This window comes from Thamnophis sirtalis, unplaced genomic scaffold (genome assembly GCF_051295495.1).
Source record: "Thamnophis sirtalis isolate CommonGarterSnake01/CBP01778 unplaced genomic scaffold, rThaSir2_p1.2 scaffold_9, whole genome shotgun sequence".
Taxonomy (NCBI): domain Eukaryota; kingdom Metazoa; phylum Chordata; class Lepidosauria; order Squamata; family Natricidae; genus Thamnophis; species Thamnophis sirtalis.
In genome coordinates this window covers 3,126,025-3,143,524 of record NW_028261389.1, presented here as the reverse complement: position 1 = coordinate 3,143,524, position 17,500 = coordinate 3,126,025, and the positions used below count along the sequence as shown (strand labels likewise).

Here is a 17,500-nt window from a genome sequence, read left to right as displayed (position 1 = left end):
GAGAAGTTGTATGGCAGCAAAGTTGCTCTTTGTGGTTAGAGCATGCCCCTGGTAACCTTTTAATATTTAATACAGTATTTATGATTGAAGTATTTTTATGATGACTGTGATCATGATCTATCACTTAAAGCGTTTATGTACACTGAGAGCTTATGAACTGAAGACAAATTCCTTCCTTCCAACCATATTTGGCCAATAAAGAATTCTATTCTATTTATTCCTCTTCTCTTCTATTTCTTATTCTCTTCTATTCCTATTTCTATTTTATTTTATTCTACTTCTGTTCTATTTCTTCTATTCTATTCTTCTACTATTCCTTTCTATTCCTTATTCTATTTCTATTCTACTTCTACTTTTTCTATTTCTATTCTAATCTATTCTTCTATTTTATTCTACTACTATTCTTTTCTATTTCCTATTCTATTTCTAGTCTACTTCTATTTCTTCTATTCTTCTACTATTCCTTATTCTATTCTATTTCTATTCTACTTTTTCTATTCTAATCTATTCTTCTATTTTATTCTACTATTCTTTTTTATTTCCTATTCTATTTCTATTCTACTTTTATTCTATTTCTTCTACTCTATTCTACTATTCCTTATTCTATTTCTATTCTACTACTTTTTCTATTTCTAATTTTTTCTTCTATTTTATTCTACTATTCTTTTCTGTTTCCTGTTCTATTTCTAGTCTACTTCTATTCTATTCTATTCATATAGCAGGGCCTATGTGAATGTGGCCCCTAGAAGGGGCCGCCCAGCATGGCTTTGGCCTGGTCTACCCAGTGGGAAGCGGAAACATGCCAGCAGTTTGGGGAGTGGCGTCAAGCTGGCCACGCCCACCCAGTCGGCCACTTCTGGCTCCCCCCCCCCGCCCCTCCCCGATCAATCACACCCCTGATGCGGCCCTCAATTAAATTGATTTTGACGCCCCTGGTATATGTGCTTCATAGTTGCTCCTCCTGGTGTCCTCTATGCCAGCTTTTTAGAGACGGTTCCTCTGGTTAATTGACAAAACTGAAGGGGGGAGAAATTCCAATTACAGTCGTGAAAACCTAATCTTTGCAATCTATATTTTCCTTTCCTCTGTTTTTCTTTTTCCCATTGGACTGGGAATTGCTCACAGCCTCCCTACGATGGTTGTGATAGCGGCTTAATCTTTGGAAATACGGTGAATGGTCCATTGTGATTCGACTCAATCATTAACCATCTTAGTAGGTCCATTTCCCCGTACCTCCTTTTACGCGGTCTCACTTTCCATGAGGCAGCTAACCGTGATACTGAGGTTATCCCAAAGCTTTGATCTGAGGGAAGCTTTGTCCATGACTCGCCACCATAATTTCCACTGCTTTAAGCGAGACCGACGTTAAGTGAGTCTCGCCCCATCCTACAAACCTTTCTTGCCACCGTTGTTAAGCGAATCACGGAACTTGTTAAGTCAGTGACACAGTTGTTAAGGGAATCTTGCTTGTCAGAAGGCTGCAAAGGGGGGGGGGGTGTCACGTGACCCCAGGACACTGCAACTGTCATAAGTACATGCCAGTTGCCAAGCATCCGAATTTTGATCACATGACCCCAGCAATGGTTTTAAGTGTGAAAAACAGGCATAGGTCCCCCTTTTTTCCCCCAGGGCCATTTTGTAACTTCACTAAACGAATGGTTGTAAGTTGAGGACTACTTGTATAAGATGGTACAGTCAGTGCTTCCATCAAATATCTGCCCCGGCTGCGAAATCACTGCCTTAGAAGTCAAAATTGGTTTTTAAGGAAACTACTTTGCATGAAAGTGGAAAGCTGGGTGGACTTCAACTCCCAGCATTCCCTAGACAGCAAAGCTGGTCAGGGAATGCTGGGAATTGAAGTCCATCCAGCTTAAAAGTTACCAAGGCCGACAAGCATGGGCATAAATAACAGATTGGTCTAGCAATATTGCTTTCTTGGATTCTTTTTCTCCTGGTTGATTTTGGGGAAATTTGGCTTCCACAGCCTGTGGAAATCTTAAATAAGTAATTCTCAAGTGAGGCCAAAATTTCGGCCGCTAAGCGAGGCAGCCGTTTAAGGGAATTAACAGGTACAGTATAGGTGGTACCTTGCTCAATAGTAGTAACTGTGAGAGGGATCCTGGAGTCCTAGTGGACAACCATTTAAATAGGAGCCAGCCGTGTGCAGCAGCTGCCAAAAAAGCCAACACAGTTCTAGGCTGCATCAACAGAGTGAGAGAATCAAGATCACGTGAAGGGTTTATACCATTTTATAAGGCCTTGGAAAGGCCACACTTGGAATATTTGCATCCAGTTTTGGTCTCCACGATGTAGAAAAGATGTGGAGACTCTGGAAAGAGTGCAGAGAAGAGCAAGAAAGAGGATTAGAGGACCGGAGACTAAAACATGAACGGTTGCAGGAACTGGGAATGTCTAGTTTAATAAAAAGAAGGACTAGGGGAGACATGATAGCAGCCTCCCAATATCTCAGGGGTTGCCACACAGAAATCAAACTATTCTCCAAAGAACCTGAAGGCAAGACAAGAAGCAATGGGTGGAAACTAATCAAGGAGAGAAGCAACTTAGAAGGAGAAATTTCCTGACAGTGAGAACAATTAAATCAGTGGAACAACTTGCCTCCAGAAGTTGTGAATGCCCCAACACTGGAAGTCTTCAAGAAGATGTTGGATAGCCATTTGTCTGAAACTTTATAGGGTTTCCTGCCTAGGCAGGGGGTTGGACTAGAAGACCTCCAGGGTCCCTTCCAACTCTGCTATTGCATTGTATTGAGTTGAATTTGGCTCCATTCTGCAAACCTTTCTAGCCCACCATTGTTAAGTGAATCATTGCAGTCGTTAACTTAGTAACACCATGGTTAAGGGACTCTGACTTTGCCATTGCTTCTTGGAAGATTGCAAAAGGGGATCACATCACCCCGGGGCCTTGCAGCTGTCATAAATGCGAGTCAGTTCCCAAGTGTCTGTTGACCTAATGACCGCAGGAATGCTGCAATGGTCGTCAGAGTGAAAAATGGTCCTGTCACTTCGTTAAGTACCGTTGTAACTTGAAATGGACAGTAAGTGAATTATAAATTGTGGGCACGCTGTAATCCACATCCGACTTGGGATTGGAAAAGGGCAACAGAGCCATCTGGTTTCCCATGGCAAAATCACAATTTCCCCCTCTTAAACGGAAAGAATTCCTGTCTGCAAAACCGGTCGCCATTGGGCGAGTCTCTTTTTTGTATTTTCCAGATTCTTCCCTCTCTGCACATTCTCTCCATGTCGGGTGGAGCTGTTGCAATTTCGTCTCGGCTGGCGGGCTCCGGGATTGCCAGGGTGCCAAGTTGTAGCTTTCCTGCAGCCTGCAAAAAACGTCAGGTTGATTGCAGAGCCTTCAAAAAAAAAAAAGGAGACTGTAGTTTAAGCCTCCAGCTTAATTAAAATTTGAATATTCTTTTTTCCAACTAAGACGCAGGAACTGAGATGGTCTCACAGGGCAAGAATCGGCTTGCCTTGCTTCTTAAACTCCTCTGTGTCTGCTGGAAGGGCTGTTGGGAGCAGGGTGGATAAAAATGCACGGATGTTTTTAAAAATCGGATTTTTTTAAAAAAAATTAAATCGATTTTTAAAAAAAATTTGAAACAGATTTTTACATTTTTTAAATCAAATTTATTTTAATAAAATGCTTTTGGAATAAGAAAAAATCTACCTAAAGATAGTTTTCTATTTAAGACACCTTCATAATTTAGTTTATTCCGCATGAAACGGAGCTTAGTTGTGTAGCATGAGGTTGTATATTCTGCGACATTGGGACTGTTTGATGAGTCGCTGAAAGACAGAGGGGACAGCTGCTCTTTAAAAAATTATGATTTAAATTGAGTTGATTTAAATCCAGCCTTTTAATTTTTGTGATTTAAATCATGATTTCGATTGTGATTTAAATCAAACTGATTTAAATCAAATCCACCTTGGTTGGGTGTGTGTGTGTGTGTGTGTGTCCAATTGAGATTCCTGCTAAATTGAGGGCTGAGGAATTCTGGGAGTTGAAGTTCACGAGGCTTAAATTTACAAAGGCTGGACATCTGCTGTCTTGCATTTCAATTTTTGCTCCATTTGGCCACTGCCTTCCACCTTTCTGCTGTATTTTCAGCACTCTAGATAACAGAGCGCTTAAAATGCAGGAAGGAGAGTTGGCCTCCTAATCCCATTAACCCTAATGGGGCCCTAATCCTGTATCATCGGAAATATATTTATACCGGATCAAAGGATTTGAAACCAGCCCTTGAAATGTGGCCATTGTTCCTGTTTCTCTCCCGCTTACAATATGAAAAGAAAAGAAATTTCTGGTTAAGAATGCAGTTATTTTTTTTAAAAAAAATATTTTTATTAAATGGATTTTTTTTTTTAAAAAGACCGATTTTTTTTTCCAATTTCCTTCTGTACAACATTTCTACCTCGGTATACACCCATTGTAAATGGGATGGCAAAAATAAAACCCACAATTATTTTCAGAAACGTTTAATTCGGGATGCTTTGCGACAAGTATGGCAAAAAAACTCAAGTAAAACACTATATTAAAATTCCAAATTGGCTATCAACAATGGAAGCGTTAATCTACTCAAATGTTATAAACATAGATAAAATAAAAAGATACAAAGATTTACTAAACGATCAGGGTGAATTAAAAACAAGATTAGAACTAATAGAACTGGGCCATAGACCTTGACTGCTGGGCATATTATGCAGATAAAGGCTAGATATAAGAAAAATAACATCACAGATTCCAAAAAGAACTGCAAGATCTCGATAAAATTTTACAAGGTAGAGAGGATAGATTGATCAAGAAATTATATAACTACTTATTGAATTACAGAATGGAGGAGGAGGTAGTTAAAGGAACTATGACAGTGTTTCTCAACCTTGGCAACTTGAAGATGTCTGGACTTCAACTCCCAGAATTCCCCAGCCAGCGAATGCTGGCTGGGGAATTCTGGGAGTTGAAGTCCGGACATCTTCAAGTTGCCAAGGTTGAGAAACACTGAACTATGATAACTTGGGCCAAAAATTTTAGCTACAGTATTGATCTGGAGAAATGGGGGGAAAAAATTTGGAATGAAAATTATAAATTGACAATGGCAGTAGCCTACAAGGAAAATATGTATGAAATGTTCTATAGATGGCATCTCCCACCACTGAAGATGCACTTATTTTGAGTGTGGGTTCTCTTGGCCTTATTTTGGGAAATAATGGTAGGGAATTGCACTGGAATGATTATTAGGAACAAGTGTCCGAATTTTGATCGGGTGAACATGGTCGTGCCATTGTACAAGTGCCATTGTAACTGGTCACTAAATGAACGGTCGTAAGCCAAGGATTTTGGCTTCTTTATCGTTGCGCTCCTGCAGACAGAACCTTGCCAGATTAAAGCCATTATTTGCAAAAATAATTTAAGGTTGGGGAAGGGCAGAGAAGGGACGTTGGGCCTGTACAGCCAGGCAGCCCTCTGTTTCTGCAGGGCAGCTCTGCTCCGGGTACGAGAACATCTCCCAGGTGGGCAGAGGAGCCTCCAGCCGAAGTTATTGTGACACACACACACAAACACACACACACATCCCGTTGCCAAGTGCAAGTTCGGAAAGTGAAAGGCCAAGAGGGAGGGTTGAGGTGACAGGAGCCTCTTAGGTGTCCCGCCTTGTTATGCAATGCCAGAACAGGAAGGGGGAAAGAAAGAAAAAAAAGCAAAACCACCGGAAAATAGCAATAACAATAGCAGTTAGACTTATATACCACTTCATAGGGCTTTCAGCCCTCTCTAAGCGGTTTACAGAGTCAGCATATCACCCCCACAGTCTGGGTCCTCATTTCGCCCACCTCGGAAGGATGGAAGGCTGAGTCAACCTTGAGCCGGTGAGATTTGAACCGCCGAACTGCAGATAGCAGTCAGCTGAAGTGGCCTGCAGTACTGCACTCTAACCACTGCGCCACCTCGGCTCTGACCTTGGTGGACCTTAAAGGCTGACATCCACCCCAGAGGTAGAATGAACTCTACCCTCTAGTGATCAAACCGGTTCAGCCAGACGCCCAGGTCAGCTGAAATCATCTCCAACTTCCAATCTGGTGAGCAGCTTGGAAGTCTGCTGAGAGGGAGGGAGGGAAGGAAGGAAGCAGGGGTGGGTTCCTGCCAGTTCTAGCCTCTTCTATGGAAGATGTTCCACAAATCTCCAGTGCGTTTAGAACCGGTTCCAGCTTCCTCCCCCCGCCCGTTCCCACATCATGAAGATGAAGAGCGAGAGGAGGAATTCTGGGAGTTGAAGTCCACAAGTCTTAAAGCTGTCGAGTTTGAACACCCCTGGGGGCTTTTTTTCCCTAAAGGGTTAGGGGTGTGAGAGTCTTGTAACTTGACAGCTTTAAGACTTGCGTGCTTCAAATGCCAGAGTTTCTGAGCCAAAATTTTGGTTGCTAGGCAAGAGTGTTGTTAAGTGAATTTCACCACATTTTGCAAGTTGGCCATGCCCACCCAGTCACATCTCTGCCAAGCTACTCCCACTCTGTCACATGACTGGCAAGCCACTCCCACCCAGTCACATGGCCGACAAGCCACTCTCACAAAGCAGGCCACTCCTACAGAGGAGGTTCTAAAAAAAATGAAGCCCACCACTGGAAGGAAGGAAGGAAAGGAAGATAGGAAGGAAAGGAAGGAATGAGAGAAAGAAGGGAAAGAGGGAGGGAGGAGAGAAAGAAGGGGAAAGAAGGAAGGAGACCACATCAAGGAACAAAAAGAAGGGAAAAGAAGGAAGGAAGAGAGAAAAAGAAAGGAATAACAAGAGTTGGAAGGGACCTTGGAGGTCTTCTAGTCCAACCCCCTGTAGGAAACCCTACACCATTTCAGACAAATGGCTGTCTAAACTTTTCTTAAAAAACCTCCAGCAATGGAGCACCCACAACTTTGGGAGGCAAGTTGTTCCAAGAAAGGAAGGGAGGAAGGAAGAGAGAAAGGGAGGAGAGAGATTAAGTTTACCAACTAGTTGGCCCATATTGATTGTCGGGCAAAGGCAGATCATTTTCTTCCCCAAAACAGCCGGCACTAAATTTCCTTTTTGGAGCAAAGCCCTGTGCTCACTGCCTGTTAGCATTGCATGTTTTCTTTCACTGTCTCCTCAGTTAAGGATTGTGTTATAGTTTGTTGTTGTGAGTTGCGAAGTCGTGTCCAACCCATCGTCTAACCCCATGGACCATATTCCTCCGGGCCTTCCTGTCCTCTACCATCCCCTGGAGTCCATTGAAGCTCACGCCGACTGCTTCGGTGACTCCATCCAGCCACCTCCTTCTCTGCCGTCCCCTTCTTCTTCTCTTGCCCTCCATCGTTCCCAGCATGAGGCTCTTCTCCAGGGAGTCCTTCCTTCTCATTGGGTGGCCAAAGTCTTTGAGTTTCCTCTTCAGGATCTGGCCTTCTAAAGAGCAGTCAGGGTTGATCTCCTCTAGGACTGACCGGTTGGATGGCCTTGCAGTCCAAGGGACTCAATGCAGGAGTCTTCTTCTCCAGCACCAGAGCTCAAAGGCCTCCATTCTTTGGCGCTCAGCCTTATGGTCCAACCTTCACAGCCATCCGTTGCAACTGGGAAATCCATAGCCTTGTCTATGCGCACTTTTGTTGGCGGGGTGATGTCTCTGCTCTTTAAGATGCTTATATTATAATACTAAGTTGCTATGTAACGGGGAAAAAGAAGGATGCAACAAGTTCTATCTTTTCTAAGCGTCCCCCCTATCCACTTAACTTCCTACCTCTTACATTTACACCCACAGCTGCGACCAATATTTCCTTTTGCTAAGCAGGCCAGTTGTTAAAGGAGCTGGGTACGATTTTACGACCATTTTGCCCCTAGTTGTTAAGGGAATCACTGTAGTTATTAAGTGAATCGGTTGTTAAGCGAATCTGGCTTCTGTTTAACTTTGCTTGCCGGAAGCCAGCTGTGAATGGCAGTCATGTGACCCCCAGGTGCCACAATGATTGTAAATACATATTGGTTGTTTATGGATGTTGGGATGGTCGTAAGTGTGAGTTGTGGCCAGTGGTAACTCACTTTCCTTCAGTCCCGTTGTAACTCCTGATGTTTGCTTAAACGAGGGCCACCCGAACGGTTACTTCAGCCTTGGCAAGCTGGCACATCCATGTTGGGGAAAAAACATATAAATTACATATAAGCTCTGACATGTTGTTGAAATGTATTTGTTTAGTTACAGGTTTATTTATGGATAGTATTGTGGGTATCTAAAGGAATTTTTTTTTAATCTTTTTTTTTTACCCCTCTTCGGATGAAATTGAAAACAGGATGTGTTTTCAATAGGAAATCAACCATTAGGCTCGGAAGTTCTGCCAAATCATTTGGGGTCCACCAGAATCTGGCAGGAAGGGAAGGCTGGGATTTTCTCGTCATCCCAGGTTTTGGGGCGAATCAAATCTGGATTTATACCCGTTGTTCCCTCTTCCCCCTTGTCCTCTCCAGAGCCCCCATAGGGAGTTCTCCCCCCCCCCCCCGGCATCTTTCCAATCTATTCTTCCAAAAATACAACACAGAACCAACGAACCCCTAAAACTGCAAAGAAGATTCCTGTTACGTTACAACCGCAAATATGTTCTAGGATCGTGATGGCAAACCTGTGACCAGGTGGCACACGAACCGTCACCCCAGCTCAGCCCCACCACGCGTGTGCGCGCGCCTCCCATCGGCCAGCTGATTTTCTGGTCTCTGCCACACACATGCGAAGGTTGTGTGCGTGTGGGAGATGAACACGCAGGGGCAGGAGGGGGAACGTGTGGTGGGTGTTTGGTCCCTTAATGGAGCGCGGGGCGGTCACGTGTGGGGAAGGGCATCGTGCATGCATTGCATTATGGGTGTGGGCACTCATGCGGGTTTTCAGCACACAACGGCAAAAAAAGTTAGCCCTCCCTGTTCTAAGAGGAACCGATTGGTTGCAACCAGAAGAACACCAGGCCTTTTCTAGTTGCCTGCTGTACCTGTTCTCGCGAGACAGTTTTGTGACGGGCACCCGCTGGACTTTGAGCAACGCCGTGAATGTTTTCTGCTTCCTGATGGGCCTCTTGTGCCCCCCCCCCCCCGATAGTTGGGGAGTCCTTCATTTTGTTCCCGTATCTCTTCTCTGCAGGAATGCATTCTCTCGGGCATTATGTCCGTCAATGGGAAGAAGGTTCTGCACATGGATCGGAATGCTTACTACGGAGGGGAGAGTGCTTCCATTACACCCCTGGAAGATGTGAGTATTTCTCTTTTTCTCTCCCCTCCCTCCCTCTCTTTCCTTTCCTTTCTTTCTTTTTGTATCTTTCTTTTTTCTTCCTTTCTTTCCTCCTCTCTATGTCTTTCTCTCACAGTTTCTCCCTTTTTTCTCTTTCCCCCCTTTTTCTTTTTCTTTTCTCTCTTGCTTTCTTTTCTTTCTATTTCTTCTTTGTTTCCTTTCTTCCTTCCCTCTTCTCCTTCCCTCCTTCCTTCCATTCCCGTCTCCTTCCTTCCCTCTTCTCCCGCCCTCCCTTCTTTTCCTCCTTCCTTTCATTTCCGTCTCCTTCCTTCCTTCTCTCTTCTCCCCCCTTCCCTCCATTGAAAGATCTAAGGATGATTGGTAGGATGGTGACGTGATGCTTTTAACAGTCCTTCTCTGAGCTTTCTTCTTCTTCTTCTTCTTCTTCTTCTTCTTCTTCTTCTTCTTCTTCTTCTTCTTCTTCTTCTTCTTCTTCTTCTTTAAAGACATTCCTTCTTGGGTGTGTGAACTGCACAGCCCACCCTAACTCCTCCCTCTTCTTCTTAAAAGCTATTCAAAAGGTTTCACCTGACGGGAGCCATTCCGGAGTCGATGGGCCGAGGAAGAGACTGGAACGTCGACCTGATCCCCAAATTCCTCATGGCCTGTGGTGAGTGGCTGGAAACAGCTCTCTGGTTCTGTCCTTTCGATTCCCATCCTGCCTTTGGTCCCGTAGCTCCCCCTAGTGTCTGGATAAAAACCCCAGTTATTCTGTCCTTCAACCTACTTTCCTTGCCTGCCTGCCTGCCTGACTGGCTTCCTTCTGGACTGGCTTATTTCCGCAGGCCAACTGGTGAAGATGCTGCTGTACACAGAGGTCACTCGCTACCTGGACTTCAAGGTGATCGAAGGGAGCTTTGTCTACAAGGGTGGGAAGATCTACAAAGTCCCTTCGACCGAAGCCGAAGCTCTCGCCTCTAGTAAGCCGATCCCTCTTTCGCTCAATGGATCCCATCAATGGGTTACGATGTGGGTTGCAAGATTATACTGTACGGGTAGTCCTCAACATATAACCACATTGGGGCCAAAAACTTTCATGCCTAAGCCAGACAGTTGTTAAGATCATTGTACCCCCTCCCACTCTACAACTTTTCTTGCCACAGTTGTTAAGCGAATCACTGCTGTTGTTAAATAAATGAGACAATTCAATTTTAATGGATTTGTATGCCGCCCAATCCTGAAGGACTCCTGGCGGCTTGCATAAAAACAGTTTAAGAAGTATTAAAAAAAATTTAAAATATAAGACAAAGCAAATTTTTAAAAAAAGGACACACATGCATTCGATCTTAATGGGGCTGAAGCTCCATCGAAGATCAGCAGCCCCAGGCCTGCCGGAACAGCCAGGTCTTAACAGACTTTCGGAAGGCTGAGAGAGTGGGGAGGGTCCGGATCTCAGGGGGTAGATCGTTCCAAAGGGCCGGGGCAGCTACAGAGAAGGCCCTCCCCCGAGGAGCCGCCAGACGACATTGTGTAGTCCAGTGTTTCTCAACCTTGGCAACTTGAAGATGTCTGGACTTCAAGTCCCAGAATTCCCCAGCCAGCATTCGCTGGCTGGGGAATTCTGGGACTTGAAGCCCAGACATCTTCAAGTTGCCAAGGTTGAGAAACACTGGTGTAGTCGACGGCACCCGGAGAAGGCCCGCCCTGTGCGATCTTATTGGGCGCTGGGAGGTATGTTGCAGGAGGCGGTCACAGAGATATCCAGGTCCTAGGCCACGTAGGGCTTTAAAGGTGATAACTCTAGCTTCCCCTTTGACTTTGCTTGTGGAAAGGTCGCAAAAGGAGATTGCGTGACACCTCCCCCCCCCTCCCCGGGACACGGCAACCATCATAAATATGAGCCAGGTGCCAAGCGTCCAAATTGTGATCGGGGAAGAAGCTGCAACGGAAAATGTTGCATGTCGCTTTTCTCCAGTGCCATTGTAACTTTGAACGGTCACTAAAACGAACAGTTGTAAATTGAGGACTCCCTATACCCCAAAACAGCCTCTAGCCCACAGCTGGGAAGAACCAACCGGAGGCCACGTTGCTGCTTCTGTCCGAGCTCTAGAACAAACCAAGATGGAAAGTGCACATTTTTCACCCTTGGTGCTTAAAAAAAAAACTTGAGCTATTTTTTTCCCCCTTTGAAGGTTTGATGGGCCTGTTTGAGAAAAGGCGCTTCCGGAAGTTTCTGGTCTACGTGGCCAACTTTGACGAGAACGACTCCCGCACGTTCGAAGGGGTGGATCCCAAGAAAACCACCATGCGCGACGTCTACAAGAAGTTCGATCTCGGCCAGGATGTGATTGACTTCACGGGCCACGCCCTGGCCCTCTACAGGACGGATGAGTAAGCGTCCGCCGAGAGAGGAAGAGAGAGGGAGAGAGGGAGGAGGAAGGTAGAGAGGGAGGAGAGGGAAGGAGGGAAAGGGAGGGAGGAAGGGATGGGAGAGAGGGAGGGAGGAGAGAGAGAAGAAGGGAGAGAGAGGGAGAGGGAGGGAGGAGGGAGGGAGAGAGAGGAGGAAGGGAGAGGGAGAAAGGAAGGAGAGGGAAGGAGGGAGAGGGAGGGAGGAAAGGATGGGAGAGAGGGAGGGAAGAGAGGGAGGAAAGGGAGAGGGAGGGAGGGAGGAGGAAGAGAGGGAGGGAGGAGAGGGAAAGAGGGAGGGAGGAGAGAGAGAAGGAGGAAGAGAGAAAGAGGAGAGAGAGACCTGGAGACTGCAACTCTGTTTTCCCGAAAATAACCTAGCATGATTTTTACATTGGCGCCTAATATAAGCCCTGCCTCCCAAAATAAGCCCTACTTAAGAGATTGCACAGCCTCCCATTCCGTCTGGTGGCTTGTGGGAGCCGCAGCTGTGAGACAAGGTGGGGTAGTAGTGGAGCCGCCCCACACCATCTTACCTGAGGGCCCCCACCTGCCATTCCATCCATACCCCAACACCTGACGTGTGCAGTAGGAGCCCATATGGCTGCCGGCCCACTTCTTCTGCTCGTTCGCGGCCACAACAGGGCAGGAGATCAAGCGGTGTGTCGATGCCGCAGCCACAAGGCAAGCCCAGGTGTCGGGCCGTGGGTGGCCTGGCTGCGGGGACCCTCAGGTAAGACGGTGCGTAGCACATGGGGCAGCTCCACATCCTCCTCCCCCTGCCTCATTGTGGCAGCACTGGTGCATCGCATGGCCTCCTGCCCCACCGCGAACGAGCAGAAGAATTCGACCTCCTGTACATTTGGGGGGGGAGACGGGACACTCCCCTCGAAAATAAGCCCTAGTCTTGTTTTGGGGGAAACGTGGGGTGGTTCCCAGGTCATAAAGCTCTCATAGCTGCCCAACCCTGATCTCAGCTTTCTCTCCTTTTAGCTACCTAGACCAACCTTGCCAAGAAACCATCAACAGGATTAAACTCTACAGCGAGTCTTTGGCCAGATACGGCAAAAGTCCCTACCTCTACCCTCTCTATGGCTTGGGGGAGCTTCCCCAGGGATTTGCCAGGTGAGACCTTTGGTGGGTGGAGGTGTTTGGGCTGCCAGCTCCAATCAGTATTCTTCATTTCTGGTGTATTTTTCTGGTTGGGATCCCCGCATTACCCCAGTAGGTATCAGACAGGAAAGATCAGGCGGAGACACAAAGGTTCAGTTCAATGGATGTATTGCTACTCGTACCTATGCGCAGGAAGGTGCAATTACAGTGGTACCTCGGTACTCCTCGTGAATTGGTTGCGGGAGGAACGAGGAGTACTAAAAATAATGAGTATCAAACCAACCACGTGATCTTTTGATTCAGGTGGGAAGGGCTTCTTATCTGTCCCTTTTCCTAACGACCTTCCCAGCATCTCCGACTTCCTGTCCACCCTCTGTAGCCATCCCCTTGTCAACTCATAAAGTTGCCATGGTGAGGAGAGGGGGGAGAGCATTCCATGCATATCTTCGACTAGAGTCAGATCTCAGATTACTACAGCAGGCTTGGGAAGGGTGCACCTTGTTGGTGAATGTGATTTATGACACAGACTGAGGGGAGGGAAGAAACGGGCAAAGTTCAAAGCCATAATTCAAATGAGGCCTAGATCTGACTGCAATGAGGCATTGCCCAAATGCTGCTCCTAATAAATGACTGGGTTTCTTTTGAAACTTGGCTCGAGGCTCCTGAATCAATGAGGGCTTATTTCGGAAACCTGACACCCCCACTTCCTTTTGCAGCAACCTTCCCAGTATGGCCAACTTTCTGTCCATTCTCTGTGGCTGCCTCTCTCTTTCTATCACAGCATATCGAGTATCGAACAAACGACGAATATCGGGACAATATTTTCGCATCAAAATGCGTCGAGTGCCCAAATGCGGCGGGGTTTTTGAAGCAGTCGAGTACCGAGGGATCACTGTAAACTGTTTTATTGCTTTAAAAAAAAACACCTATGCACAGAAATGTTCTCAACTGACAGACAGCGCCTGCTAGGTGTCAACCCTGAAGCAAGACTGGCTGAGGCCATCTCCAGGGTTGCCCCAAGGAAGAAGAAGAAGGGGCAGGGAGGGGGAAAATAGATAGCTGGGGGCTTCTAGTCAAAACAAAATGTTTTCCTGCGGGGACCAAGGACATTCCAACAGGTGGCTTGGAGAGGGGATCAGTAATAATAATAGAGGAACCAAGCATCTGGTCAGCACCTCAATTGGACAGTGTGACTGATGACTTGGGGGAAGGGGAAACTTTACCTTTTTTAACGGGGCGAAAACCGTGGGAACTTTCCGAGTCGGTCTTCACCAGTTGTGCCAAATATGACGTAGCCAATAAATCCTTCCTCGAGGAATCTACCTACCTCCGGGTTCCGCTTTCACTGGCTGTGTTACTTGGTACGCCGGCATTATTAGGGGTTAGGAAAGGGAGGTTGGACACGGTTCGCTTGTGACTACGCAGGGATGCCGGGCTGATTCCTTCCTTGACTCCAGCCCCAGTTTGGGATGGGATGAAAAGTTCCACGTTTGGAAAATGGAGATTGCACAAAGAAAGAAGCCCAGTCAATGCTGCCGTAGAGAGGCTGTTTGGTGTAGGGGGTAAGGCATCACCAGTTTAGAAACCCAAGAGACCCCCAAGTTCTAGCCTTGCCTTAGATCCGTGATGGCAAACCTATGGCACATGTCCAGAGGTGGCACACAGAGACCTCTGTGGGCACGCGTGCCTTCACCAGCTGGTCTTCTCAGGTGCCAAAGCACTGGAAAATGCCCCCCAAGTAGGCCATTTTTTCAGGCTGTTTTGGGGCCATTTTCAGGGGTGTTTTTCAGGCCTGAAAATGGCTCAAAAACAAGAGGAAAATGGTCTGGAAAACGGGCAAAAAATAGGCTGTTTTTCGGGCTGTTTTCAGGCCAGTCACTTTCTCTCCGCCCTAAGAAGGGGCCAATGGCAAACCTCTCGCACAAATGATCATTAGAGGCTCACAAAGCCATTGTCCACCTGTGGGATTGGGGCTCGGTCAAGCCAGGGATGCATTTAAGCCACGCGACTGGGACCACCTGACCCCCTCTCCCCCTTGGGACCGTTGCTTCCTTGACAGGTTAAGTGCCATCTATGGAGGGACCTACATGTTGAACAAACCCATCGAAGAGATTGTCGTGGAGAACGGCAAAGTGGTCGGCGTGAAATCGGAAGGAGAGGTAGAGTGACGCTCCCGTTCTTTTTCCCCTGCGCCGCTTTTCTGCATAGAATTTGGAAAAAGTTTTGGATAATATTCTCCCCCCCCCCCAACTCTCTTATCTTAGGATACAGATTCCCATGTTCGTCCTGTAGTTGCTATACTAAATTTTGGTTTTTTTTTGTCTTTCTTGAGTTTATGGGCTGATCATCTTCCGGGTTTATTTGCTATTTCGAAATAGTTTTGTCATTTTTATATTCGGTATCATTTCTTCATGTGGCGTTAAATTAATTTTATGTTTCGTTAAGTCTCTTTCTTCTTTAATTTTATTATTCTGTGGTTCTTCAGTACTTTTAAGTTTCTCCTGTAATCGCGTTTGTTGTTTCCTTTTCTCCTTATTTCTCCTCGCCATATACACTGTAATTATACCCCGCACATAGGCTTTGGTGGTGTCCCATAAATTTTAATACAATACAATAGCAGAGTTGGAAGGGACCTTGGAGGTCTTCTAGTCCAACCCCCTGCCTAGGCGGAAACCCTATACCGTTTCAGACAAATGGCTATCCAACATCTTCTTGAAGACTTCCAGTGTTGGGGCATTCACAACTTCTGGAGGCAACTTCTGTTCCGCTGATTAATTGTTCTCACTGTCAGGAAATTCCTCCTCAGTTCTAAGTTGCTTCTCTCCTTGATTAGTTTCCACCCATTGCTTCCTGTAATTTTGTAAAAAAAATTTGTTCTCTTTGAAGAAAAAATCCAATTCCTTATCCATCATTTGTACATAGGATTTTTCTTTTACAATTCTCTAGTTTAAGGTCCATCTTGAAGCTGCTCTAACTGCTATTGCTATTGCTATTAACCGCCCCCTCCCTTCTAGCACTGATGATGTTCCCTAGTTGGGTCATGAAATGTCTTCAAAAAACCACCAAGCTCAGAGAGCAACAAGGACCCCAGTGTCTTTTTCCTCCCCCTCCTCCTCTCCAACCCCCCCTCCCTTCCAGCACCTATGATCTTCCCTAATTGGAAGCCACCAAGCCCAGAGAGCACCCGGGACCCCACCGCTCAACAACCCTGAGCTATGAATCTTCTCCTGTGGTCTTGCCCCTACCTTAGCAATAGCAGTTAGACTTATATACCGCTTCATGGGGCTTTCAGCCCTCTCTAAGCGGTTTACAGAGTCAGCATATCGCCCCCAACAACAATCCGGGTCCTCATTTTACCCACCTAGGAAGGATGGAAGGCTGAGTCAACCTTGAGCCGGTGAGATTTGAACCGCCGAGCTGCAGAACTAGCAGTCAGCTGAAGTAGCCTGCAGTGCTGCATTTAACCACTGCACCACCTCGCCACCTACCTTCTGCCCTTCTCCATCCCTCGGTGGTCACGAACCCTCTGCCCCTTCTTCTCCCCCCCCCTCCCCCCCTCGCAGATCGCCCGTTGCAAGCAGCTCATCTGCGACCCCAGCTACGTCTCGGACCGAGTGAAGAAAGTGGGCAAGGTGATCCGGGTGATCTGCATCCTGAACCACCCGATCAAGAACACGAACGATGCCAATTCGTGCCAGATCATCATTCCCCAGAACCAAGTCAACAGGAAGTCAGGTAACAATACCACCACCACCACCCCCCGGGAAGCACGATGACGGGCCTCTCGCCCCCCCGGGCGCTGTGTTGGGTTTGCGCTCCTTTAGTCCGGCCCTTTTCGGATTGGCGAACCCGTCGTGTCTTTTTTTTTTTTTTTAAAGACATCTACGTCTGCATGATCTCGTCCGCCCACAACGTGGCGGCCCAAGGAAAGTACATCGCCATCGTGAGCACGACCGTGGAGACCAACGAGCCGGAGAAGGAGATCAAACCCGCCATGGACCTCCTGGAGCCCATCGAGCAGAAGTAAGGCGTGCCAGCTGGACTTTGGCTGAGTTGGGCTGCTCTGGCCCCCTTTGCCGAGGGGAGCAGTGAGGAGGGTTGGGGAGGAACCTGGGCCAGTCCTGGAGTATGGGGAGGGCTCAGATGAGGGCTCTGTGTCAGAGGCAGAGAGGGGGCCAGGGCCGTCTGACACTTATCAGCTGCCTTCGGAGTCAGACACCAGGGAGGCAGAAGAACAGCTGGAGCCTGTTTCCAGTGTGCGCATGCGTAGAGTTGCCAGACGAAGGGAGCAGCTAAAGAACAGGGGTCGACTTGGGAGTGAAGCCACAGGTGGACGGTGAATGGCCCCTCCCAGAGGGAATAAAAGAGGAGCGAAAGGGGAGTGGAGTTTGCAGGAGACCATTAATTCATTTAATTGGATCGTGACTCTCAGAGGCTCCTTGCCAAGTTTTGCAGCTATCGGCCTGGCAGCTCTCCAAGCCAGATAAGGTCTGTGACCGTAAATCCTCCTTTGAAAGACTTTGCTGGATGCGAAGGAGCAGAATTCACAGTCAAATAATAAAAGGGTTTTTTGTCGGGACCAGGAAGTTGGCTTCAGGCTCTCAGGAAGCCTCAGTCAGAACAGCTGGCCATGGGGCGGTCATCGTTCTGGCCTGAGGGATTCTGGGAGGGGAAGTCTTAGAAGTTGCCATGGTTGAGACACACAGACGCTCAGTCCTTGGGAAGAAAGAGGAGGAAGACCCAAGAGG

General features: G+C 47.1%; 1 protein-coding gene across 1 annotated transcript in view; it reads left to right on the top strand.

Annotated features, from left to right (window-relative positions):
• GDI2 (GDP dissociation inhibitor 2) overlaps nt 1-17,500 on the top strand; it is a 34,380-nt gene that overhangs the window by 12,947 nt on the left and 3,933 nt on the right. The window contains exons 2-9 of the mRNA XM_087722669.1: nt 9,147-9,254; nt 9,804-9,903; nt 10,079-10,213; nt 11,426-11,624; nt 12,633-12,764; nt 14,812-14,911; nt 16,316-16,487; nt 16,631-16,775. Coding sequence (XP_087578795.1) covers nt 9,147-9,254; nt 9,804-9,903; nt 10,079-10,213; nt 11,426-11,624; nt 12,633-12,764; nt 14,812-14,911; nt 16,316-16,487; nt 16,631-16,775 — 1,091 coding nt within the window. The remainder of the gene's footprint in view (nt 1-9,146; nt 9,255-9,803; nt 9,904-10,078; nt 10,214-11,425; nt 11,625-12,632; nt 12,765-14,811; nt 14,912-16,315; nt 16,488-16,630; nt 16,776-17,500) is intronic.